Source organism: Anolis sagrei, chromosome 2 (assembly GCF_037176765.1).
Source record: "Anolis sagrei isolate rAnoSag1 chromosome 2, rAnoSag1.mat, whole genome shotgun sequence".
NCBI classification, from domain to species: Eukaryota; Metazoa; Chordata; class Lepidosauria; order Squamata; family Dactyloidae; genus Anolis; species Anolis sagrei.
In genome coordinates, this window is record NC_090022.1 from 150801028 (window position 1) to 150826506 (window position 25479).

General features: G+C 42.7%; 1 protein-coding gene across 2 annotated transcripts; it reads right to left on the bottom strand.

The window, feature by feature from the left end:
- Window positions 1-552: 552 nt before the first annotated feature.
- On the bottom strand, window positions 553-24985 carry ANP32B (acidic nuclear phosphoprotein 32 family member B). 2 transcript variants are annotated; one of them, XM_060763779.2, is made up of 7 exons: window positions 24685-24985; window positions 13855-14004; window positions 9542-9664; window positions 7996-8182; window positions 7223-7335; window positions 6656-6716; window positions 553-1172 (listed from the first exon to the last, which is right to left on the bottom strand). In XM_060763779.2, exons 1-7 carry the CDS (start codon window positions 24736-24738, stop codon window positions 1099-1101), a joined length of 762 nt encoding a protein of 253 aa, XP_060619762.1. In that variant the 5' UTR covers window positions 24739-24985; the 3' UTR covers window positions 553-1098. The 2 variants fall into 2 exon arrangements, with proteins under 2 accessions (XP_060619762.1, XP_060619761.1); XM_060763778.2 differs by having other exon boundaries at window positions 7223-7338; window positions 24685-24983.
- Window positions 24986-25479: the final 494 nt, after the last annotated feature.

Consider the following 25479-nt stretch of genomic DNA (forward strand, 5'->3'; position numbering starts at 1 on the left):
GGCGAAACACCAGGAGAGAATGCCTCTAGAACATGGCTATATAGCCTGAAAAAACCTACAACAGTGGGAGCTCACCCTGCTCACCGGATTTGAACTGCCAACCTTTTGGTCACAAGAATACATCTAAAAAGCACCGCTACCATCTTGTGTAGCTTTGTGTGGACCCCCAACATCTGAAAACTTGGTATTGTCCAGAGAAGTCGACAAACTGACCATTTCAGGTGTGAAAATTTCTGATCTTTATGGTTGCTAAACCTTAAGTAGCAATGCCTAATTCAATCTGAAATCAAAGGAAGGCACTGCTAAGCCTTCCAATGGTCGTGACTTCAGTGCTTTTAATTCACTGTTCCACCTCCTGGTTTGCAGAAACAATAAATTCTGTCACCTCAAAATGTAAATCAGTGAAAAAAAATCAAGCTGCTCCTGGGGCAGAATTTTATTTTTGAAGTGCAGAGTATAGGATACACAACCCTGCCAGTAGCATGGTTTTCAAGAAAGGAAAAGGCCACAAGGATTTCAGACCGTAAGTCTGAACATAACAACTTTACAAGGTTAGTTTACCAAATAACGTTTATTTCATTCAAGTTCTTAAAAATACTTTTCTGTTGTTGCATAAAACATCCTAATGTAAAAAATATCCAACGGCTTAGAAAAGGAAAAGGAAGGCAGGGAAAGCAAAGCATGAAGAACAGTCCCCAAAACGTCAGGACTCTATTTACAAAGCCTCGTCGCACAGAAAGTAAAAAGAGGACTACAGTCAGTGGGTAGTGTGTCGCCCCTGACCATCAGGACTGACCCATCACACTTGTTCTTCTTGCTATGGCAACAGTGGGAGATGAAGGCCTGGGAACCCCAAGAGGAGAAGTGAGGGGGCTAGCCCCAAAGGGCGAGATCCGTAACCACCAGGACAGATCAGCTGCGGGGTGTGTGGAATGTCACAGGAATGGCCGACTCTTTGGCTCTTCTGAGGGCTGCACCTGGGAGGGAGGGTTGGTTAGACGACTGACTACAGGTGTGCCTCACGGGCTCCTCAAGTTGCAGATCATCCAAGGGGGGCCCCAAGCAATACTGAACAGTCCTTTGGGGGCACAGGAGGCCCTAGTCATCTTCTTCATCCCCTTCATCATCTGCTTCTCTTTTCCTTTTTTCACCTTTTCCACTCTCCTCTTCATCTATACAGGGAAACAAAGGGGAAAATGTCCCATAAGTGAACGTGACGTGGCTGTATTATCCCACATATCGATTTCCACAACAAGAACATTTTATTATGGTCCAAAGACCCTTATTGCACCACAGGTGTACAAGGTATGCAGTTCATGAGATTAAGAACATTCGGTTGATTAAACACATAAATTGATAAAATTGATAAAATGTATAACAGTTAAGGTGAAGGTTTTCCCCTGACATTAAGTCCAGTCATGTCCGACTCTGGTGCTCATCTCCATTTCTAAGCTGAAGTGCCGGTGTTGTCCGGAGACACCTCCAAGGTCATATGGCCAGTATGACTACATGGAGCACCGTTACCTTCCCGCCGGAGCGGTACCTACTGATCTACTCATATTTGCATGTTTTTGAACTGCTATGTTGGCAGAAGCTGGAGCTGATAGCAGAAGCTCACGCCGCTCCCCAGTTTCGAACCTGTGACCTTTTGGTCAACAAGCTGAACAGCTCAGCGGTTTAACCCACTGCCACCGGTTTTAACAACAGTTAAAAACTGCTTAAAATACATATTGGCTAAAAACATAGGCAAAGACTACAAGAAGTGCCGGCGTGTTTCAGCCTGTGTCTAAAATTAGGAATTGTCTAATCCTGGCTGCTTCAGAAAGAAACTTGGCAACCACCAAGGTCATGTGGGGAAGGTTGTCACTAGGCCTGTTTGATCAAGAAAAAATTTGTTTCTAAATTCGATTCTTAATTGGGGTGTTTTTTTGTTTCGATATTTAAAATATTTTCAAAACTTTCCAAAAAAATGTTTTGTTATTTACGAAATTTCGTAAATTTCGTAAATATTTACAAAACATTTTTTAAACTCCATTTGCCTAGTATTTTAAATATCGAAATTTTTTCTTGATCAAACAGGCCTAGTTTCCAACAGACCTCTGAGGATGCCTGCCATAGATGTGGGCAAAATGTCAGGAGAGAATGCTTCTGGATTGGTCATACATACAGCCCTGAAAAGTAAACTCACACAACCGGCCTCCCGCGCCATCCAATCGGCCCCGCACACCATCCGGCTCGGGCTCCTGCGCCCCCCTCCTCCTCCTCCTCCTCCTCCTCCTCCTCGTAGCACTTCCTGCAACACAGCTGGTAGGAGGAGGAGGAGGAGGAGGAGGGGGGCGCAGGAGCCCGAGCCGGATGGCGCGCGCGCGCGCTCCGCTCACCTTTACAACCGGCCTCCGCTCCTGCTGTTAGCCCCGCGCACCATCCGGCTCGGGCTCCTGCGCCCTCCTCCTCCTCCTCCTCGTAGCACTTCCTGCAACACAGCTGGGAGGAGGAGGAGGAGGAGGGCGCAGGAGCCCGAGCCGGATGGCGCGCGGGGCTAACAGCAGGAGCGGAGGCCGGTTGTAAAGGTGAGCGGAGCGCGCGCGCGCCATCCGGCTCGGGCTCCTGCGCCCTCCTCCTCCTCCTCCTCCTACCAGCTGTGTTGCAGGAAGTGCTAGGAGGAGGAGGAGGGCGCAGGAGCCCGAGCCGGATGGCGCGCGCGCGCTCCGCTCACCTTTACAACCGGCCTCCGCTCCTGCTGTTAGCCCCGCGCGCCATCCGGCTCAGGCTCCTGCGCCCTCCTCCTCCTCCTCCTCCTCGTAGCACTTCCTGCAACACAGCTGGTAGGAGGAGGAGGAGGAGGTGAGCGCGGGTGAGCGCGCGCGCGCGCCATCCAATCGGCTCCTGCCACGGTGCTGCTGGGGTGCTTGGGAGCGCCTGATTGGTTCCCAGGCACCAGCACATGACCACAGCACTGAAGTCAGCACAGCAGCCGCCATTGCATTTACGAGCGGAGCTGAAGCTCGTAAAAAAAATGGGGCTGCTGTTTCGATATTTTCAAACCCTTCCGGGTTTGAAAATATGTTTTGATATCGCTTCGTTTTTTTAAAAAATAACGATTAAAATACGAAAAACGAATTAACGATACAAAACTGACAGGCCTAGTTGTCACTAAGTAAAAGCTTCACATAAAATTTCACTCGACTTGCTGGTAAGTTTCTTAGTAGGGGTTGATTATGTGTGCTCAGGCCTGTTCACAGAATATGGTAGATGCATTCAACTTCCTGTTTGTTACATGGGCAGGGTCTTTCATTATATGAGGTACCTGCAAATCTCACATTCAGCAATTAAAACAGAAGCACATTGCACATTGCTTTGGAAAACACAGCTGCATACAGCAACTGGGAAGCTATCTTAGCATTAAAGACTTTAGTTGCCGAAGGGATGAACTGCCCCCCCCCCCTTTAGTAGCAGTAAAACAGAAAATGGCTGAACTGCTTACTTTAGTTTTGAGGGTAATAGAAGCAATATGTTAGTTTACTGCATGGAAAGGCCCAACATAATGTATGGACAGGGCACTAGGGGAGCAAGATACATAAGAGCAAGAGCACAGCTCATAAAAGGCAGTGCCCCACAGTCTCTGTTTGATTGATTTGAGAGCCATGTCAAAACCCAGATGAGTTAGGAGGGATGCGGAAAGGGTTTCTTAGAATTGATCTTAATCCAACTGCTTATGTACTCATCCAGAGCTAAATGATAAATCAAACTGGATCCTAAATCAAAAACTCTGATCTTCAGTCAATATTTAAGTGCTCAGGCTCTTCTTGACAGGGATGCTTCCCTAGATTCAAGTACAGTAGTCTCATTTATCCAACCTTCGCTCATCCAACGTTCTGTATTATCCAACGCAGTGTGCTTCCTGCCCAGATCCACAGCTGATTCAATACATTGCGCTGTTTAGGTGCTCAATTCATAAATACAGTAATTACTACCTAATGTTACCATGTATTGAACTGCTTTTTCTGTCGTTTTGTTGTAAAACATGTATTGGTGCTTAATTTGTAAAATCATAACGTAATGTGATGTTTAGTAGGCTTTTCCTGAATCACTCCTTATTATCCAACATTTTTGATTAACCAACGTTCTGCCGGCCTGTTTATATTAGATAAGCCAGACTCTACTGTAGTAAGAAACAGGATGGTACACATCTGGGGAGCTGGAAAAGGACCCTCAAAAACTGTGTTTGCTATTGGTCTATTTTTGATGTTAGGGCCCCAATCCAGATGCTGGAAGCATACAGCAGCTGGGAAGCTATCGTAGCATTAAAGACTAGTTGCCGAAGATATGAACTGCCCCCCTTTAGTAGCAGTAAAACACAAAATGGCTGAACTGCTTACTTTAGTTTTGAGGAGAATAGAAGCAATATGAGTAGACCAGGGGAGTCTGTGCTGAAAAATGCCCCAGATATTGGAAACTTCTGACCTGTTCTAGAGTGTGCGCATCAAGAGACCAACGGCAAGGGGAAAATCTTTTTCAAAGGCCAGAACTTTAGATTTCACATAGTTGTTATCTATTATAGAATCATACAGTTGAACGAGACCACACAAGCCATCCAATTCTAACCCCTGCCATGTAAGAAAGGCACAGTCAAAGCACCCCAATAGATGGCCAACCAGCCTCTGTTTAAAAGCCTCCAAAGACGTCTTTTAAATGCAGTCAAGGCAGTGCATCACTTTGTTTTATATTTTTGTGCTTGAACGGGTCTTACGAAGATAAAGTTGTTCTTAATGTTTAGGAGGAATCTCCTTTCCTGTCATTTGAACCCATTGCTCTATTGAGTCCTATTCTCCAGGGCAGCAGAAAACAAGGCTGATCCCTCTTTTTTATGGCATCCTTTCAAATATTTAAATATGGTCATCATGTCCTCTCTCCCAACCTTCTCAGAGGACATGGTTTCCAGGTCTTCTAGCCCATATAAAAGAGGACACTCAGGATAGCAGGGAACTGGGAGGGTTAGGCTTGGACCCTAACACTCGGCGAGAACCGCCCAAAAAACAGATAGGTAGCGAAAGTGATTGTTTCAATTTCTGCAACTATCAATGATATCCTTTCAAACCAAGGCTGACACAGCAATTAAAAAGCATTTCAGGTGTTACGGTACCCTTAACTGAAGAAAGACCAACAAGGGCCCAGATTGTCCTATTGCTATAAGGATCAGAAAGCTATTTGTTCATCACACACACTGGAGCTTGCATCCTAAGAGCTAGATTTTGTAAACCAAGCAACATTATCACTGCAGTCTTTATTTGCACTTCTTTTCTAACTGGGAGACTTTTCCTCCATTTACATCCCTATGCAAAGTATGCAGTGTTGCCATCGTACAACTAAGAAGGCACAGTTGACACCACTATGTGCCCATAATGAATCATGTATGGGCACACAGAAGCATTCAGTGTTCAATTGCAGCTTTCAATTTCTGTGAGAAACTGAGACTGTATCACTTTGTTTTATATTTTTGTGCTTAGAAATGAGGCACCGAGAGCATCTGGAATTTGATGGTAGCACTTGGATTGGTTTATGTTCTAGTTCTAGGTGCTGAACAGCAATGGCATAAGACAGGTGAGGTTTTATGATGTTCATTAATATTTAAATCACCCACAAATGAATAGTAAAAAGGTAAACATTTCCCCTGACATTAAGTCTACTTGTGTCCTACTCTGGGGTTGGTGCTCATCTCAATTCTAAGCTGAAGAGCCGGCATTGTACATAGACACCTCCAAGGTCATGTGGCCAGCATGACCGCATGAAGTGCTGTTACCTTCCCACTGAAGCGGTACCTATTGATCTACTCACATTTGCATGTTTTTGCATTGCTAGGTTGGCAAAAGCTGGGGCTAACAGTGGGAGCTCACTCTGCTCCCCGGATTCAAATCACCAACCTTTTGGTCAGCAAGTTCAGCGGTTTAATAATATAATAATAACAATAAACCTTTATTTGTACCCCGCTACCATCTCCCGAAGGACTCGGTCGGCTTACAAGTGACCCACTGTGTCACCAGGGGGCCTACAAATGCATACATAATATAAAAACCAAAGTTCAGAGCCAAGGTAATAAAGGTGTGAAGACAACTTGACTGTTGCTTTTGTTATATATTCCAATGTTTTGAAACACTAACTGCCACCTATCAATTTTTCCCCGCCACCACTCCTATTATCATAGTTATTAACAATAATTATTTCATTTCCCCACTTTTCCCAACAGCTCACTGTTAAAAGCCCTTGTTGTTGTTTATTCATCCAGTCGTTTCCGACTCTTTGTGACCTCATGGACCAGCCCACGCCAGAGCTCCCTGTCGGCCGTCCCCCCCCCCCCCCCAGCTCCTTCAAGGTCAATCCAGTCACTTCAAGGATCCCATCCATCTTGCCCTTGGTCGGCCCCTCTTTCTTTTTCCTTCCATTTTCCCCAGCATAATTGTCTTCTCTAAGCTTTCCTGTCTTCTCATGATGTGGCCAACGCACTTCATCTTTGTCTCTACTATCCTTCCCTCCAATAAGCAGTCGGTTAAAAGCCCTTGCAGACCCAAAAAAGCCTGCCAGAGCAGAAAGTTCTTTATCCTCGGGAATTTTAGTCTCCCTAGAATAAAAGAGTTGGCATGAAAAACTTTGAACTCACCTTCCTCCTCTTCTTCCTCCTCTTCATCTTCCTCCTCGCCGTCTCGTCCAAATTCTTCCTCCTGAAAAAATAAAAAGCACAGTTACTACTGAAAGAGTAGGATTTTCTCTTCCACTGGCAAAATCATCCCTGGGTAGGCACTCAATTTATGTTAAGTTAATTAAACTTGAACTACGGGTTTCATTATTTCAATTTTCTTGGAGAGGGGCAAACAGCTTGCTGTTCGAACTGTTAGAATGTACATAAATGGCAGTTTCAGAGAATAACAATCGATTTCAAGCATTTCTCTTAATAGTGGTTGTTTTTATAACTTTGATGTGATATTGTTTTTATACTCGTGCACTGTTTATGTTATATACTACACTTGTAGTGCCTTCTAACCCACCCCAAGTCCCTTTTGGGAGATGGTGGCAGGATAAAAATAAAGATAATGATGACTATTATTATTACTATTTCAATGCCAAGAACGGCACTGAAATAGGACCAGCTACCGTTTTGGCTATTCAGATAAAACCTAATGACTGCAGCATAGGGAGAGTGAAAAGGCTGGAGATGCTTTTGACCAACCTCTCCGCTGATTTCATCTTCCTCATCTTCTTCTCCCTCTCCTTCTTCGTCCTCATCCTCCTCATCAAACTCTTCCTCCTCACCATCTTCCTCTTCCTCTTCCTCCTCCTCACCTTCTGAAAAAGAGACAATGTTCACACATCTTCCTTAGAAATCGAATTCTGCTAGCCATGAACACAAAGGATACATGTTATATTTATATTCTGAGCGGACTAGTTACATCTCTGGAGTAGTGGAACCCCCAGTGGCGCAATGGGTTAAACCCTTCTGCTGGCAGAGTGACCAATAGGTCAGTGGTTCGAATCTGAGGAGAGCGGGTTGAGCTCCCTCTGTCAGCTCCAGCTCCCCATGCAGGGACATGAGAGAAGCCTCCCACAAGGATGGTAAAACATCAAACATCCGGGTGTCCCCTGGCCAACATTCTTCTAGATGGCCAATTCTTTCACACCAGAAGCGACTTGCAGTTTCTCAAGTCACTCCTAACATGGAAAAAAAAATCTAGAGTGAAACTATTTGTCCATTTCTACAGTTTTAACTTTACAGTCATTTGCAAGACACACTATTGTTATTTCTTTACTTAAGAATGATCATTTCTAACAGTTTTCTCAAGTATGGTACAAAAAAGATTTCAGCAGAAGAACGATATAAAGTCGGGCAACTCAACTCAGCTCTTTAGCAGAAATCTTCTGCTGCTAAATTTCAAAATGACATGAGCAAAATGTGATTTTTAAGACAGCCATCCCCAACCCACCATAAATACCATGTAGCCTCACCTTCCTCGTCTTCCTCATCAACACCATCTACTTCAGCATCAGAGTCGGAAGCTTCTTTATCTTCCTGATCATATCCATCCAGGTAGGTGAGTTGAGGAAGAAGCTTGAAGACACTCTCTCGGTAGTCATTTAGGTTTGTTACCTCACAGTTGAATAAGTCAAGGCTCTTCAGCGAGTCCAATTTTTTCTGAATTATGCAGACAAGGAAAAGTGTTGATTTAATGATAAGAGCAGAATAATCTTCACTTCACAACTCTAAATCAAGGTTTGGTTGGTATAGAATAGTGGTTCCCAACCTTTGGTCCTCCAGGTGTTTTGAACTTCATTTCCCACAATTCCTAACAGTTGGTAAGATGCAGGCCTGTAGCCGCGGGGGGAGGGGGGGGCCTAGGGGTTCTTCCCCCCCCCCCCCCGAAATTTTTCAGGTTAAAAAAACCACAACTATTTTTGGCCTTACTAACCTTGCATACCTTGTATCTTATACCTTTTACGGAGCAATAAGGGTCTTTGGACTGTATTAAAAATGTGGTTGTTGTGTTATCAAACTACTCATGATTTGCTAAAAAAAAGTTTCAACCCCCCCCCCCCCCCCCCGAAAATTGTTTTTCTGGCTACGGCCCTGGTAAGATGGCTGGGATTTCTGGGAGTTGAAGTCCAAAACACCTGGAGGACCAAAGGTTGGGAACCTCTAGTCTAGAATTTAGTAACGCAAAAGGTTCCCCCCCTCCCAATTTCTCAGAGCAGTCTTTCTGAGGAAATGATTTAGGAACATCACAGAAACAGCAATATAGCTCCCCCCAGAGTGATTTCTGGCCTATTCCCATTATTCTTCTTACATCAAATGGAAAACCTGAGGCTGTCTGTATGCAGCGGAATTTGAGCTTCCATCAGCACAAGGGCAATCAAGGACAACTGAAAAATATCTGCTGGGAACACAGCTTCACTCCACTTGCTACAGAATCGTAAGAGACCACAAGGCCCATCTGGTCCAACCCCAACACTCACTGCTTATTGATGATTAAGCAGGACAATCCCTTACCACTTCTAGAGATTCAATAAAAGTAATCCTTGTCTAGTCATGGAGACCTTCTTGACCTCACATCAAGTTTCCAAGTTTATTCAATATAAGGCAAAAACACACACATGAAAACCAGATTATTAAATACAATATAAAATAATTTCAGGCAGCCAAATGCTATCAGGAAATCCTTAAATGAAAATGGTTCAGTAGGACGTCTACTGCTCGTTCCTCAGTTGCTATTCCTATTTAAATGAGTTGTACCAATGGGTTAAATGTCAAATAGACTCCTAGCAACTGAGTTGGAAAGATTCACTGACTGCAGTGTATCATTCTATAACTTTGTGATTACATGCCTTTTTTGTTGAGGCCTGATGTAGTAAAACAATTTCATCTTTACTGAGACTGTAAAACCTTTATCCTTCTTGAGATGGTAAACCTTTGCTCTTTTGAGACTGTAAAACTTTCCTGATTTTAAAGTACACAACAGAAAAGCGGAAGCGTTCGCTAAGTTAATCAGTGACATACCAATGGTTCCAAGGTACCAATATCCTTCAGCTTATTTCCACTGAGATTTAAATGTGTGAGGTTGGGAAGTTTTTCTGCTAATACATCAAGACCTCCAGAAATTCGGTTGTCACTGAGTTCAAGCTGCAACAGGGAAAATAAAAGGCAATACACATACATATCAGTAAAAGATTGGTTAGAATCCAAATATAGAAAATTAGGTTGTGAGAATTTGGCACAGTAAATGATATTTCACATTCTTTTGGTATTTGATATCTCAGCATGAATCCTGCCTGATCCAAATTAATGAACATATTGATTCCTGTAGCTAAAATGGATGTTGGGATTCTACTATCTTGGATAATTAGGTAAATACGTCATTTTCAACAAAACAAATGGAATCACAAGCCATATTTCACAAGCTTCATTTAACAGAAATGTAAGTTTCTTACTCAGCTGTTTTCTTAGAGCAACCTGATGACTAAACAAAAGTACACAGTTATTTTTATAAAATTTCCTTGAAACTATATACCATATATACTTGAGTATAAGCCGAGTTGTTCAGGCTGAAAAAGCCCCCATCTGCTTATATTTGAGCCAAAGTTATTTATTATTTTACTGTTGTTATTATTACTATTATTACATTTATTATTTTACTCTACTATTACTGTTATTGTTGTTGTTCATTCGTTCAGTCGTCTCCGACTCTTCGTGACCTCATGGACCAGCCCACGCCAGAGCTCCCTGTTGGCCGTCACTACCCCCAGCTCCTCCAAGGTCAGTCCAGTCACCTCAAGGATGCCATCCATCCATCTTGCCCTTGGTCGGCCCCTCTTCCTTTTGCCTTCCACTTTCCCCAGCATAATTGTCTTCTCTAGGCTTTGCTGTCTCCTCATGATGTGGCCAAAGTTATTACTGTTATTACTTTTCCATTATTTTACTCTATTATTATTTTATTGCAAGTATTATTTTCCTCTATTATTGTTGGAAGGATATGTAAGTACATTTACATTAGAATAAAGAAGGTTAGAATAATGGTTTGATCAGAGTTGGACAGTCTTATCTTAAATTACAGTTTTATGTAAATGTTCAAAAACATGTAACCTACTGATGCCTCAATTAATATAATTTTATGGGTATCTTTTTTATTTTGAAATTTACCAGTGGCTGCTGCATTTCCCACCCTCGGCTTATCTCGACTCAGTACGTTTTCCCAGTTTTCTGTGGTAAAATTAGGTTCCTCAGCTTATATTCGGGTCGGTTTATACTTGAGTATATATGGTACAGCTGATGAACAATCAAAAGTCCAAAATGCGCGAATAAATTTGGATTATCAAAGCTGGTCCAGCAAAATCGTGTATTGACAGGCACACACTAAATGTTGCTGTGTTAGTTGCAGCCCTCGAAGGTCTCCTGGGAATCAATAGAGCCCCTGAACTCTCAACGGCTTCCCACCCATTTTATAGGTTCAGAAGTATAATTTGCTAAGTTACACCGAAGAATGTCAAGTAAACTGTATTTAGAGAAGCAAAAATCCTGGTTTCATCCAAATTATCTGAAAAGGGAGACTGAATTTTAAATAATTAGGTAGAAACGAAACATATAGAAAAGACCATATTCGTACTCAATACAGAATTATGAGGGTTTTGATCATTTCACTACTGAAGCTCTATGTCTGATCAAGGAAATCTGGCATCTTCAACTAGCAATGCAACTCAGGCATACTAGTGAAACAAGTCTGCCCTCTGGTTTCAGTCACTTATAAAAATAGCTTCAGAAACAAATAGCTGAATGGCCTGACATACATTCTATATATGCAAATTTGCCTTTTAAAAGCCCAATGCTTTTAAGAAAAGTAGCTTCAGAAGTAGAATTTGCATGGAATCTGCCTACCACTTTTCCTCTTTAGGCCCTTCCCAATCACATCTCCCCTTGGCAGAGTCCCAACTTCCGCTCCATATATGTCTTTGCAACCCTGCTTGGGGGGGCAAGCCACTTGGATGAGTGAAGTGGAGAACAAGAAAGGGGTTAGCACCTTATCATTTGCTTTAACTCCATCACTGAAGCAGAATTTCTGTAGGAAAAAAATAGCTAAGAATCTCTGGCTACTTCACAAGGGAGCCCACCATTTTCACATATATGTTATTCTAAACTTACACTTTCTCAAACTCCTTTTAGACTCCCTGATATATCTTTGTGTTTTTCTTAAGATTTAAACAGACAGACAGTTGTCATGTGCTAAACTATTTAAAGGTATTCATATAAAAATAGTATCCTCTAAAAAGTGTTAAGTACGTTTAAATATAACAAACACACTGTACTGTGTACTTTATTATATTTTTCTTGTATCAGTTTAAATACATAAATTTACAGAGCACATAAAATCAATGTGGCAAACTAAATATAAATCAAACCCTAACCAGTTTAGTCTCTGGAAAAATTTCTGAAAATTTCCATCACAGGTAATCTCTTTTTGCAACCATTCTTTGCCATGGAAGTTACAACAGTGAACAAGGGCAGTTAGAAATCTGCATGTGTGCATATACCATATATACTCGAGTATAAGCAGGGTTTTTCAGCCCCTCTTTTAGACTGAAAAAGCCCCCCTCGGCTTGTATTCGAGCCAGGGTTATTTATTCTTTTACTCTATTATTATTATTACATTTGTTATTATACTTTATTTATTATTACATTTATTCTTTTACTCTATTATTGTTACTATTACATTTCCATTGTTTTACTCTATTATTATTTTTATTAAATTTATTCTTTTACTCTATTATTATTGGAAAGATATGTAAGCACATTTACATTGTAGAAGGTGAGATAATGGTATAATCAGAGTTGGACAGTCTTATCTTACAGTTTTATGTAAATATTCAAAAACATTTAACCTACTGATGCTTCAATTAATGTAGTTTTATTAGTATCTATTTTTCTTTTGAATTTTCCCAGTAGCTGCGGCATTTCCCACACTCAGCTTATACTCGAGTCAACTCGAGTCCACTTTTTTGTGGTAAAATTAGGTGCCTCAGCTTATACTCAAGTATATATAGGTATATATTTTAAATATATATAACATCTGCCTTTTGATCACATTATCCCTTGTCACTTTACAATATATTACAAAAAACCCAACCCCAAAATCTCTCACACAGTGATTAATTCATCTCTTGGTGGTAGAATGACCAGAGAGATATTGAGTCCTCATGAAGTTTAAACTTCTTTCCTAGTGTCTTTGGTACATGCTGTTTTAAGCTCTATCTACAAGTGTACTTCTCTAACAGTGGTGTAATGTGTCTTAATGTTTACCTTACACATTCATTTACTGTTAATATGTTTGCAAGTGACTCATCCTCTCATTACCTGGATAACGAGCAGTGCAATGAAGAAAAAAAGGAGAGATGTACAAAAGAACGTAAGCACAGCAATAGTGTATCACTTTGGAAATACCACCACAATTTGCCGAACCGCTCCTCCATAGCTAACTGCAAGCACTTTGAAAGAGGTCTCCTCATTTTCACTATTACTGTCATTTCAAAGAGGGAAATTCAACAAACTGTAAGGTGCTTTTCGTGCAGATTCTATGCAAATTTTGGTGCTCTATTATCCAAATTTTGAGCAGGATTATATGATCATACACAGGTACAGGAAGAAACTCCCTCTCTTTTTCTTGGCCATCACATCCCTCAGAGATATGCATCTTCCAGCTGCTCTTCATGAATTTCTTCTAAGCTTTCATTTGGGACTCTACAATTTTAACATCACTCATACATATATACTCACACACACACCTACCAGCCAACTGGCAAATCCCCTAGAGATGTTTTGGAGCAGCAATCTTCTAATCACTTTCTCACCTTAGCCAATTATATATTTGGTAAGAGCTCCAAAACAAGAGTTAGATGTAGTGTCTTGTTTAAAGAAAGCACTTAAGGAAATGGTTCTCAACCTGTGGGTCCCCAGATGTTTTGGCCTTCAACTCCCAGAAATCCTAACAGCTGGTAAACTGGCTGGGATGTCTGGGAGTTGTAGGCCAAAACATCTGGGGACCCACAGGTTGAGAACCACTGACCTAAGGTAATAGGTTGTAGATGGAAGACTTTGCAGTAGCAGCATGGAATTGCATCACTTCTTTAATCCATTATTACAACTGAGACGAGCCTTAACGAGCTGTAACTGAGTAAAAATGAGGGTAAACATTCTGATTTTGCAAAAGTAAAACAAATAAACAATCTTGTCAATATGGACATTAGCAGGGCTATGCAGCTCCTTCTATTCTCCACCTCTACTTCCCACAATTCTCCAACATGAAAGAACAGCAGAGGCCTTACCTTTTTTAATTTCGGGAGCTTCGGAAGATTCAATACAGATGCCAGTCCCACATTGATTAAGCTGAGAAATTCCAAGTTGACAAACTCTCCTGATAGCCCCTGAATCCTGCCTTCATCTGATCTACAGTTGTCAAGAACAAGTTCTTGGACCTGAAGTGAAACAAAAACAACACTCACACATCAGTAAAAAGAAAGAAAACAATACCTCAGTGTAAAAGGAACCACCCATAGTAAAATTCAACACAATACTACCAACCTAAATATTCTGATTAACCATCATTATCACCACCAACTCTTACATCTTATTATTAGAGGCTTGGGTTTTAGTGTGAAGAACTTTTCAAGGTTGAAGAGGAGCTTCCAAAAACATCTTTCTGTGCGTTCAATAGAGCGGTTTTGGTGTAAAAATATAAGCTTAAGGTGATTTATAATGTGCATTTTGTTTCAAGCTTATAAAGCTCCTTACATTGCATCCCTATGAATATTTACTCAGGGCCCTTCCACAGAGCCCTATATTCCAGAATATCAAGGCAGAAAATCCCACATTATCTGAGTGTGGAATCATATAACCCAGTTCAAAGAAGATATTGTGGGATTTTCTGCCTTGATATTCTGGGATATAGGGCTGTGTGGAAGGGCCCCAAGATATAAGTCTCACTATGTGTTCAATACCCTGAATCTTGTTAGTCCCAACTGGAAGAGACTCAACTGAATGAGTGAGATTAGTCTATGTGTTCACTCGCCACTCAAGAATGTAGTAAATGGATCTACTCTAGTTGGAACCACGGCCCCTTCCATACAGTTGTATAAAATCCCACATTATCTGCATTGAACTGGGTTATGGGAAGTCTGGACTCAGATATTCCAGTTCAAAGCAGATATTGTAGATTATCTGCCTTGATATTCTGGGTTATATGGCTCTAAGCAGTTAAGATTCAGACTTATGTGTGTTTAGGACTGCACCTTTAATCTTGCTTACTCCAAAGGTACATCTGAACTGTTTTTCGGTGCTCTTTTAGCACACATGATGCAGCTTTGCAAACTGGGCAAATTGCAGGGCGACCAAAACTGGAGTACTCTGAATAGCTCAGAAAGACGTGCAACACAAAGTTTTGCATAATACTAAATCCATGTTTTAGGGAGTATTTTCCCTTGTGTTTCCAGTGCAGCTGGACAACTGAGAAGTAACTTCCAAGTAATTTGCTTCTAATATGGCTAATTCAGCTGATGTAGGATAGATATATCTGTCTAGAAAAACTATAAAAGTGCTTGAGAAAATGTGTTTAGCATGTATGACTATATCCAATATAACAGTGGTTCTCAACCTGTGGGTCCCCAGGTGTTTTGGCCAACAACTCCCAGAAATCACAGCCAGTTTACCACTTGTTAGGTTTTCTGTGAGTTGAAGGCCAAAATATCTGGGGACTCACAGATTGAGAACCACTGCAATACAGCAAAAGCAAACAGCATGAGCGTTTGTGTACCAAAATCAATGTACATTTGGCCCTCTGTTTCTATGCATTCTGCAATCGCAGATTCAACCAACTACAGCTCAAAAATATTTGATTTTGCCATGCGCCAAGCACTGTGCTAATGTGTAGACATGTCCTGTTGTAGCCTCCTGGTGTTTTACAGAGCTTCAGTTGTTTACCATTTTATATAACAGAAGCCATTTTACTAAACCACTGTATATGATGGCACGAAACATCCATGGGGGATGAGGTCTTGGAAGCAACCTGAGTAAATACTAAGGCCCACTGTGTATAGAAACCAAATACATGCTACAAGAGAGCTCTATAGTTGTACTCCCTTTCCACTGCTTGCCCATGATCTTTTTCTCACATTACCTGATGATACCAAGAGGGCAAAGCAGTGAGTGGTAGGAAGAGGAATGCAATACAGTTGAGTGACTGTCCCAACTAGAGATAATGAAAAATATCCTACAGGAGCCAACCATAAGACAACAGTATGCAAGGGAACAATTTGTCCAAATTATACTTCCAAGATCACAAAAACTGTTACATTCAAGGAAATGTGCTGGCTGAAAAATTGGTCAATCTTAGAAAGTGAAATACGATTTCCATAGAACAATGTTCCTATTAGGCATGTCAATGCTTCTAGCTGTAGCTAGCCAGCAAACAATAAAAAGTACTAATACTCTCTTTGGTTCACATGGTCGTCTCCAACAAAGAGGCGTATTTACTTCATTAAGAGCCACCTAAACACTCACTCTACTGTTGCAGCAATATATATATATAGAGAGAGAGGGAGAAGGACCAATTTTCAAGATTATATTTTTGCTAACATATTGTTTTCATTTCATTCAGTCTCAAATATATATACCGGTACACAATAGGTTAGGGGAGTGGAAGGAAATCTCTGAATACTCCGTGACGGCAACTTCAGCAAATGTGGAAGTAGCTTCATCAGCCCCCGTTGCACATGCATTTATGTGGTTTGAACCCACTGTCTATGAAAAATCTGCTCCTAAACTACAGCCACAATGCATTATTATAAAAATATGATAAGTGAGACAGAACAGAAGCTTACATTTTCTGCTACCAATAATTGCTTCCAATAGTACTTCCAGTTTTCCTGTTCTCTCAGGAACCACTCTTGCACAAGCGAGAACTATTAGCAAACCTGCTGTAGTTCTGAGGTCTGCTGATGCTAAAAAATCTTTAGCAAAAGCATCTGGAAGGATACCATTTTAAAAGACCATACACGATAAATGGTGTGGAATGTTTAGAGATCAAGAGGTGAAAAGAGAAAGAAACCTGACAACCAGATGGAGGAGAAATGGAGTAACTGGAAAGGAGAGATGGGAGAGACACATATATTTATGGTATGGAAAGAATCACCACATGATCTACTTTAATCTCTTCTTGCTTTGCACTGAGATGCCACTTTACAATTTCTCCAGGGACAGCAGTAAGAGATATCCAATGAAGTAGATGGAGAAATCTAATATTTAAATGGAGTAGGGACTTGAACTGTAGTGTGTCCTTCCACTCCACCCATTCATCCATAAGACAAACCAACCATCCTCACTTGGCAGAAATGACTAACTATTGGAGCTGGATGGAGTAGATATAATTACGAATGGAAGTATTCTACCTTGCAGGAATTTTGATATATGGTCTCACTTGAACAAGATATATTATGGCTTGTATGCTTTTCTAAAAAGTGTAATACTAGCACTCAACTGAGGACTTAAAAGTGTATATATATGTCACTTTATAGTCAAAGCATGCTTTGACTAGTGAGAAGACTTAGCAAGGGTACTGAAGAAATACAATTTGTTTCAAAATGATGGACCCAAGTTCAAGGCAGTATATTTCACGATGGCAACATTTTATAAATGGTGTAATGAGTTCTCAAGTTATTGAGTTTTACTATTTTGAGCTAGAAACAAATTCAAAAACAATCCCCATCCCCCAAAAAAGAGAATATGGCCCCTTCCACACAGATGAATAAAATCCCACAGTTTCTACTTTGAAGTGGAATATATGGCAGTGTGGACTCAGATAACCCAATTCAAAGAAGATATTGTGGGATTTTCTGCCTTATTATTCTGGGTTATATGGCTGTGTGGAAGGGCCCTATGTCATTAGGCCTTATGGAGTGGGGTCACCCCCTTGCAAATGACTGTGGCCAGGGAGCTATAAGTGTGCTGAGAGGCATGTAGTAGTACAGGGTTCCCTCGCTACTTTCAGGTTCATTTTTTGTGGACTTGCTATTTCACAGTTTTTCAGGAAATATTAAAGTAGAAATATTTATTGCGGTATTTTCACTGTTTCATGGGGTTTTGCCCCAAAATGGAGAATAGCCAACAGGAATGTAGGACACAGACCCACTTTTTCTGTCGTCATCTGCACGGCCGCTTGAGACACTACTTCCCAACATGAGATTGTAAATATATAGTGTCCCTACTTTGCAGATTTTCACTTTTCGTGGGTGGGCCTGGAACGTAATACCCGCAATAAGTGAGGGAACACTGTAATCTTTTGAAATTATGCCCCACCCTTTCAAGGGCCAAGGGTTTCATTCATGGGCAGATCCTGATTGCAAAGATATAGCAATTTCAAATCGGGTCCATCTTCTTGAAACATCCTGTATATAGAGCAAGCATGGGCTAACTTTGGCCCTCCAGGTGTTTTGGACTTCAACTCCTAGAGTTTACTGGCTGTTAGGAATTGTGGGAGTTGAAGTCTAAAACACCTGGAGGGCCGAAGTTTGTCCATGCCTGATATAGAGGCTGTGATAACTTGTTACCATGCAACCTTATCTTACACATAAATCAATAGGCTGTAATGTAATTCAACTCAATGAAGTATGCTTGCTATACATTCCCCTTACTAGAGAAGGAAGAGGACCTTACAAAGTTGAAAAGAAGGAATGCAGAATTGTCATTTGCTAAGAGGACTGTTTTCCTGTTCAAAACATATAGAGAGGCTAAAGGGATGAACGACAAGCTGGTATGGAGATTCAGAGTACCCTGACTTCAGCTATTTATTTCTTTAAAATGTCTACATAAATAATCAAATTAACAGTTGCTATTAATAAAACAGAACTCAGTGCATTTAAAATGCACTCTAATTCAGGCAGATGAATTGCCCCATGGTTCCCTAGCAAAGGTTTGACCAGAAGACAAACAGCATCAGTTTTCTCAGCTAACTTAGCAAAGAATATCCAACTTTCACAGCCACTACTTGAGGAAAAAAAGAGAAAAATGTCCAAGAAAAAAAGGGTGTGCTGGGGAGTTTATCTGCTCATGCCAAACCTGGTCTCACCCAAGAGTGAAGTGACATATATTTCCAGGACAACTCCATATTGCAGTAAAAAGTGTGCAACATTATAGATAATTTCACTATTAATTCATAAGAACATAGACTTAAGACATAAAAATAAAGGTGTTCAACAGTATTAGTTTGCTAGCCTTGCAGCTATCATAATGAAAGCACATGTCACATGTAATTGAATTTATGTGTAGAATTAGCTATGCTTTTACCAGTATTTCCTACTTGTTTTAAAATATATGAAAGCCCAATGGCACTCATGTTCCTTCTCCTATGCAATGTCCCATGCAATTGAATGTATCCAAATAACTATGCACCCCTTCCATTTGATTCAAGACTATTCCATAGGGCAACAGAGTAATATTTCAAAAATGTTTAAGCAGTTAGATCTAATAACAATAATAATAATAATAATAATAATAATAACAACATTAATAATGATAATAATAATAATGCTTTATTTATAGGCTGGCCTATATCCCTGAGGGGATTTTAATCTAGTGTTAAAGAACATAATTAGAACCAAATAAGTTGCATTAAATCTTGCTCAGAACAGCAATGTTAGTGAACAAACTGTCCAAACATATTGTCGTAAGTTTAAAAGTTCATCATTAGTGTAACATGTATTTTGTCACTACCAAAAGACAAATAGCCCATGGTAACAGGAAAGGAATAGCTTGCCCTCAGTAAATAAAAAATGGTTGATGTACGGTATTGATCATTTGTGAACCCATCTTCTACAAATATGGTTTTTAAAATAACCAAAATATCCAAAATGATATTCACCTAAATATGTCTATTTTATGAGCTGAAGAAGTTTTTCATGATTCTATTTCTCAGACTTTCACATGAGTAAAAGAATAACACAGGCGCCAAAGAACAGCACAGAAAAGGCATTTGCTGCCTAAGGACTATTTTTAATTTTTGAAATTTTAGAAAAAGTTGAAATTTAGCTGTTGGATTAATGTTTTTGGAGGTATTTTTTAAAAAACAAAACCCTCATTTTGCACAGTTCTTTCATTTCACCAAAGGTGGCAGTGCCAGTTAATTTTCTGTCATTTCTTTTCCTCCCTGCATATCACATAGTTAGTAAAACGGAATTGATCTAATTCAGGTCATTTTTTTTTGTTCTAAGAATCTCTCTACAAGGGACATGGAAATGGGATTACTTGTATAAATTGCTGGTGGTGTTTTGGGACAAGGAAACTGATACAGAACAGGTTAACTTATGCATTGAAGTAAAAACATGAAAGTGTTGTGTCGAGTTATTAAAATATAACTGGCAGAGCAGCACTAAGGCACTCCCAGGAGTAAATGCACAGCTGAACCAGGAAGCATAGATCAGCACCAGAATTATGCAATTCTGCATCAAAGCACCAGTCGTCCTAAAAAAATACTGGGAAGTGCCAATTACAACTTGCTGAACTTGTGGCACTCATATAAACATTAATATACATGCAAAACTCTCCCGTGACTACTGAGGGCCCTTCCAGACAGGCTCTATATCCCAGAATCCAATCCCAGGTTTTCTGTTTATCCTAGATTATTTGGCAGTGGGGACTCACATAATCCAGTTTAATGCAGAAAACCTGAGATCAGATCCAGGGATATAGGGCCTGCCTGGAAGGGCCCTGAGAGAGAACATTAGCTAAAACAAGCTGGTTTAATAGAAATCTATATATATAAATCTGTTAGGTTGGTTCAACCGGACAGCAAAACTCCACAACCCCCCAACGAAACTTAACCAAAATTCCCATGCCCATAACACAACCCACAAGGTACAAACATATCTACTCAAAATGAAAAACAACACAACAACACACTCACAAAACAGCAAAACAACAAAACTCACAACCCCCCCCAACGAAACTTAACCAAAATTCCCATGCCCATAGCACAACCCACAAGGTACAAACATATCTACTCAAAATGAAAAACAACACAACAACACACTCACAAAACGGCAAAACAACTGAGCATGCGCATTGGTGCCCAGCCGCAAGTTCCCTGGCGCGCGCACACAGCCTTCCGGCCAACGTTCCCTCTGCAGAAGCCATGCCCACTCCAAGCCCCGCCGTGCCGTTTCCGCACACACACACACCCTGCCGCAAGCACACACACAACCCCACGCTCCATCACTCCCCCCGCCACCGCACACACACACGCAACCCCACGCTCCATCACTCCCCCCGCCGCCGCACACACACACGCAACCCCACGCTCCATCACTCCCCTCACCGCCACACACACAACCCCACGCTCCATCACCCCCCCCGCCGCCGCACACACACACGCAACCCCACTCCCCCCGCCGCCGCACACACACGCAACCCCAGGCTCCATCATTCCCCCCGCTGCCACACACGCAACCCCAGGCTCCATCACTCCCCCCGCCGCCGCACACACACATGCAACCCCACGCTCCATCACTCCCCCGCCGCCGCACACACACACGCAACCCCACTCCCCCTGCCACCGCACACACACACACGCAACCCCACTCCCCCCACCGCCGCACACACACACGCAACCCCAGGCTCCATCATTCCCCCAGCCACCGCACACACACACGCAACCCCACGCTACATCACTCCCCTGCCGCCGCACACACACACACACACACACGCAACCCCACGCTCCATCACTCCCTCCGCCGCCACACACACGCAACCCCACTCCCCCCGCCGCTGCACACACACACGCAATCCCATGCTCCATCACTCCCCCCGCCGCTGCACACACACACGCAACCCCACGCTCCATCACTCCCTCGCCGCTGCACACACACACGCAACCCCACGCTCCATCACTCCCCCTGCCGCCGCACACACACACACACGCAACCCCACTCCCCCGCCGCCACACACACACACGCAACCCCAGGCTCCATCATTCCCCCCGCCGCTGCACACACATAATAGTCCAGATATTTACCTCAACTTTGATAAGTTTTACTATAGGCCACAGCAACGCGTGGCAGGGCACAGCTAGTTCTTTTATATAAAAAGTATTTCACTTATTAAGGTGTATAAAAAAAATATCCAAAGCTACTATTTTAAAAAGGGCAATTTCACAGAGCTCTGCAGTTTCGCAAATCTAAGAGCAGCCACCAAGCAAAATGTTGAATAACAGTTCACTGTCAAGGAGAGATTTTCAAAATGGCCTGAAAACCATTCTGGAACAAATACATGGTCTCCACACTGCCCCTATATCCCAAGATCTGATCCCAGATTATATGTTTTAATGTGCATTTAATTTTAATTTCATAATTTTAAGTGTATTCTAACTGTTGGTTATCCAAAGACATTTAATAGCTGCCATATGTAAAACCACCATGAGTCCCCTTTGGGGTAGAGAAAGGCAGGACACAAATAGAGCAAATAAATCAATAAATAATCTGTTTATCCCAGGTTATCTGGCAATGGGGACTCATATAATCCACTTTAAAGCAGAGAATCTGGGATGAGATCCTGGGATATAGGGTAGTGTGGGCCTGAGGGCCCTTCCACACAGCCCTATAGCCCAGAATATCAAGGCAGAAAATCCCACAATATTGGCTTAGAACTGGGTTATCTGAGTCCACACTCAGATAATGTGGGATTTTCTGCCTTGATATCCCGGGATATAGGGCTGTGTGGAAGGGCCCTTAGTTTCATTTGAAGGAGAAAAAGTGGGATATAAACACTAATATCAGTAATATTCACTGTGCCACATCTGCCAAAAGGGACCCCCAGTTTCACTAAAGAAAAAAAGAGCAATTTAACAGGTTAAAATTACTCTTGTACCAACGTATTTCTCCACTCCTTTGGACATCCTCACCCCTTACAAATATTTTTCAATTTCACAGGCTTTAAAAACCTTTGGCCCTTCCACATGGCCCTTTGGCCCTTCCCATGCGTTCTCTTAAGGGCAGGAATCAAGCAGATTAAACTGTTTGGCACATGGGTGAAAGCCATGAGTGTTAGATGGCTTCACTTTAATTCACTTAGTGGCACGCCTGCTGTGCAAAGCAAGGGAATTCTTTTAACAACATGCTGTCCCCTGCCATGTGTTGCTGTGGCCCAGTCTGTGTATATATGTTTTGTGTGTGTGTCTGTGTATGCTTGCTGTAAGGTATTTTTCTTTTTGGAGAGTTTGACGTTATTTCCCCTTTGTTTTTTAAAGGTTCTTTGTTTGAAAGACATAAATTGGATTATTATGTTTTGCTGCCAAATTTCGAGTCAATTCGTCCAGTGGTTTTTGGGTTATGTTAATCCCACAAACGACCATTATATTTTTATTTATATACTAGCCGTTCCCTGCCATGCGTTGCTGTGGCCCAGGCTGTGTATATGTGTCTTGTGTGTATATGTGTGTGTGTGGCTTTGTACATGTGTTGTATTGTAAATTTTGTTTTTTGGCTTTTTGAGTCTCTTCTGTGTTTTTCAGTGTTTTTACGAGTGGTGGTCACTTGTCGGCCTGATAGGTGCATGGTGTCCAAATTGGTGTAAATTCGCCCAGTGGGTTTTGAGTTATGTTAACCCCACAAACGAACATTATATTTTTATGTATATACTAGCCGTCCCTTGCCATGCGTTGCTGTGGCCCAGGCTGTGTATATGTGTCTTGTGTGTTTATGTGTGTGTGTGTGCTTGCATATATATAGGTGTGTGTGGCTTTATGTGTTGTATTGTAAATTTTGTTTTTTGGCTTTTTGAGTCTCTTCTGTGTTTTTACGAGTGGTGGTCACTCGTTGGCCTGATAAGTGTCTTGTGTCCAAATTTGGTGTAAATTCGCCCAGTGGATTTTGAGTTATGTTAATCCCACAAACGAACATTATATTTTTATTTATATAGATAAAATAAAATGAGGAACATGTGCTAAGAAAGGTGGTTTCTATGTACTGCTGACTGTATGGATGGCTGTGACGATTGGAGGAGAAGTAATGTATTTGAAATGTGGTGCTACCCAAAAAAATAAGGGGGGGGGTTCTGAGAGCCAATGCTTTCTGAAAGGCAGAATAACCAAAAGGAGACGGTCAAACTTGGGTTGCCTCATGGGAAAATGTGCCTCGTTGGGAGAGCCTACCCTGCCTGCGAGAGTGCGAGGCAGCAGGGAAGAGGAAGACCGCATTAAAGATGGATGCCACGGCCCTGAGCCGCCCGCAGAAGCCGAGCCAGGGCCCCCAGGCCGAGGAGGCCTCTCCACAGGCAAGGAAGGAGACCTCCTTGCGGCTCCCCCCTCCCCCCCAACTTGGGTGCTTTAATTCTACGGCTTTCAATCGATTCCCTTTTTCAAAGAAGGGGCAGATCGTATGTCTCTTTAAATAGGCGCTCTCCTTGAAACCACAAAGGGGGTTTTGGGGGAGTCTAAATTACACCCTATTTTTTTTTTGTTTGTGTGAGGGAGAAGTTTTTTGGCGGGAAGGCGAGCGTTCTGAGGAGGAGGGGGGGAGGGCGGAAACCAGGGCGCGCGACCCCGTTTGCTCGCTCGCACGCGCACATTGCTTGCTTCCTCCTCGCGCGCTCTCGTTCGCTCTCTCTCTCTCTCTCTGTGCAGCTGCCTCTTTTTTTAAAGGGGGGAGGGGGGGAAGGGCGAGGAAGGCAAGCACGCGCGAGCCCGCCCCGTTGGCGCAGCTGTTGCCCGTTTAAGAGAAGGGGGAAAGGAATTAAAAAAAAAAACCAAGGGTGGGGAGCCGAGAAACGAAAGAAATGAACGCGGTGGTGGCTGCGCGCGCGCTCCAAGGAAAGAGAGGCGCCAACAGCCTCTCCGTGTCGCGCGCTCGCCCTCTCTCTCCCTGCAGGCAAGCCCACGCGCCCTCCAGTAAGAGACGCAGCGGCTGAACAACATGGCGGCCGCGGAGCGTCTCCTCAGCCGCGCTCTCTCTCCCGCCTCTCTCTCTCTCTCCACGCGCCCTCCCTTCCCCCCTCCCCGCCGCCACGAGCCCCCAGCTTGACCCTCTTTGCCCCTCTTTTTTTTCCTATTCTTAAAAGCCGGCCCCGCTCGTGAGGGAAAGAAAGTGCGGCGCTTTCCCGCCCAGAGGCGGACTTACATCCGGCGGGGTCCGGTTCCGCAGCTCCAAGTGGATGCGCTTCTTCATGTCCATGTCGGCGGCGTCGTGTGGTGGCGGCGGCGTCGTCGGAGGTGGAAGCAGCAGCGGGGTGTGGGCCCGGAATTAGGCCCTGTGCGCACGGCGCGGAGTGGACTCGCGGGGCAGCGCTGGGGCGAGCGAGCGAACGAGGGAGGGAGGGAGGCCGAGGGGGAGTTGCGGAGGGCGGGAGCGCCGAGCGCCTCCTTCGTCGCCGTCGCGACTGCAGTTAAACTGGCAACGAGGCCTGGCGAGGACTGACTGACTGGCTGGGCGGCCGGCAGGGGGCGCTGCCGAGGAAGGGGAGGGGGAGGAGGAAGGGGAGCCGCCTCCCGGAACCCCGCCTCCCTCCCTCCTTCCCTCGCCCCATCTTCGCCACAGGCATGGCGGCCGGCCATCGCTCCCGCAGGTCCATCTCTTCCTCAGCGCTCGATTCTGGTTTATACAACAGGTTTGCAAGGACAGGATTTTCGCCACCTTCTCCAGGCTTCTCCAGGTGGGAGCCATGAAATGCACCTCTCTGCTCACTTCCGGCCTCGATCATTATTATTACAAGAATTTATTTATTTACTTATTATATTTAATCTACTATATAAATAAAAATGTAATATTCGTTTGTGAGATTAACATAACTCAAAAAACACTGGGCGAATTGACACCAAATTTGGACACGACAGCTCTCAGGCCAACGAATGACTATCACTCATAAAAATACTGAAAAACAACAGAAGGGATTTTAAAGGCCAAAAAATAAAAATA

What these genes read in the sequence shown, in the direction of transcription:
- ANP32B (XM_060763778.2), bottom strand. Translation starts at nt 24,738, where the DNA reads ATGGACATGAAGAAGCGCATCCACTTGGAGCTGCGGAACCGGACCCCG. An exon ending in AGCTCCCGAAATTAAAAAAG is followed by an intron (nt 9,665 to 13,854) that starts GTAAGGCCTCTG and finishes TCCCTGTTGCAG; the next exon opens with CTTGAACTCAGTGACAACCG. An exon ending in TGATGAGGAAGACGAGGAAG is followed by an intron (nt 7,339 to 7,995) that starts GTGAGGCTACAT and finishes TCTCTTTTTCAG; the next exon opens with AAGGTGAGGAGGAGGAAGAG.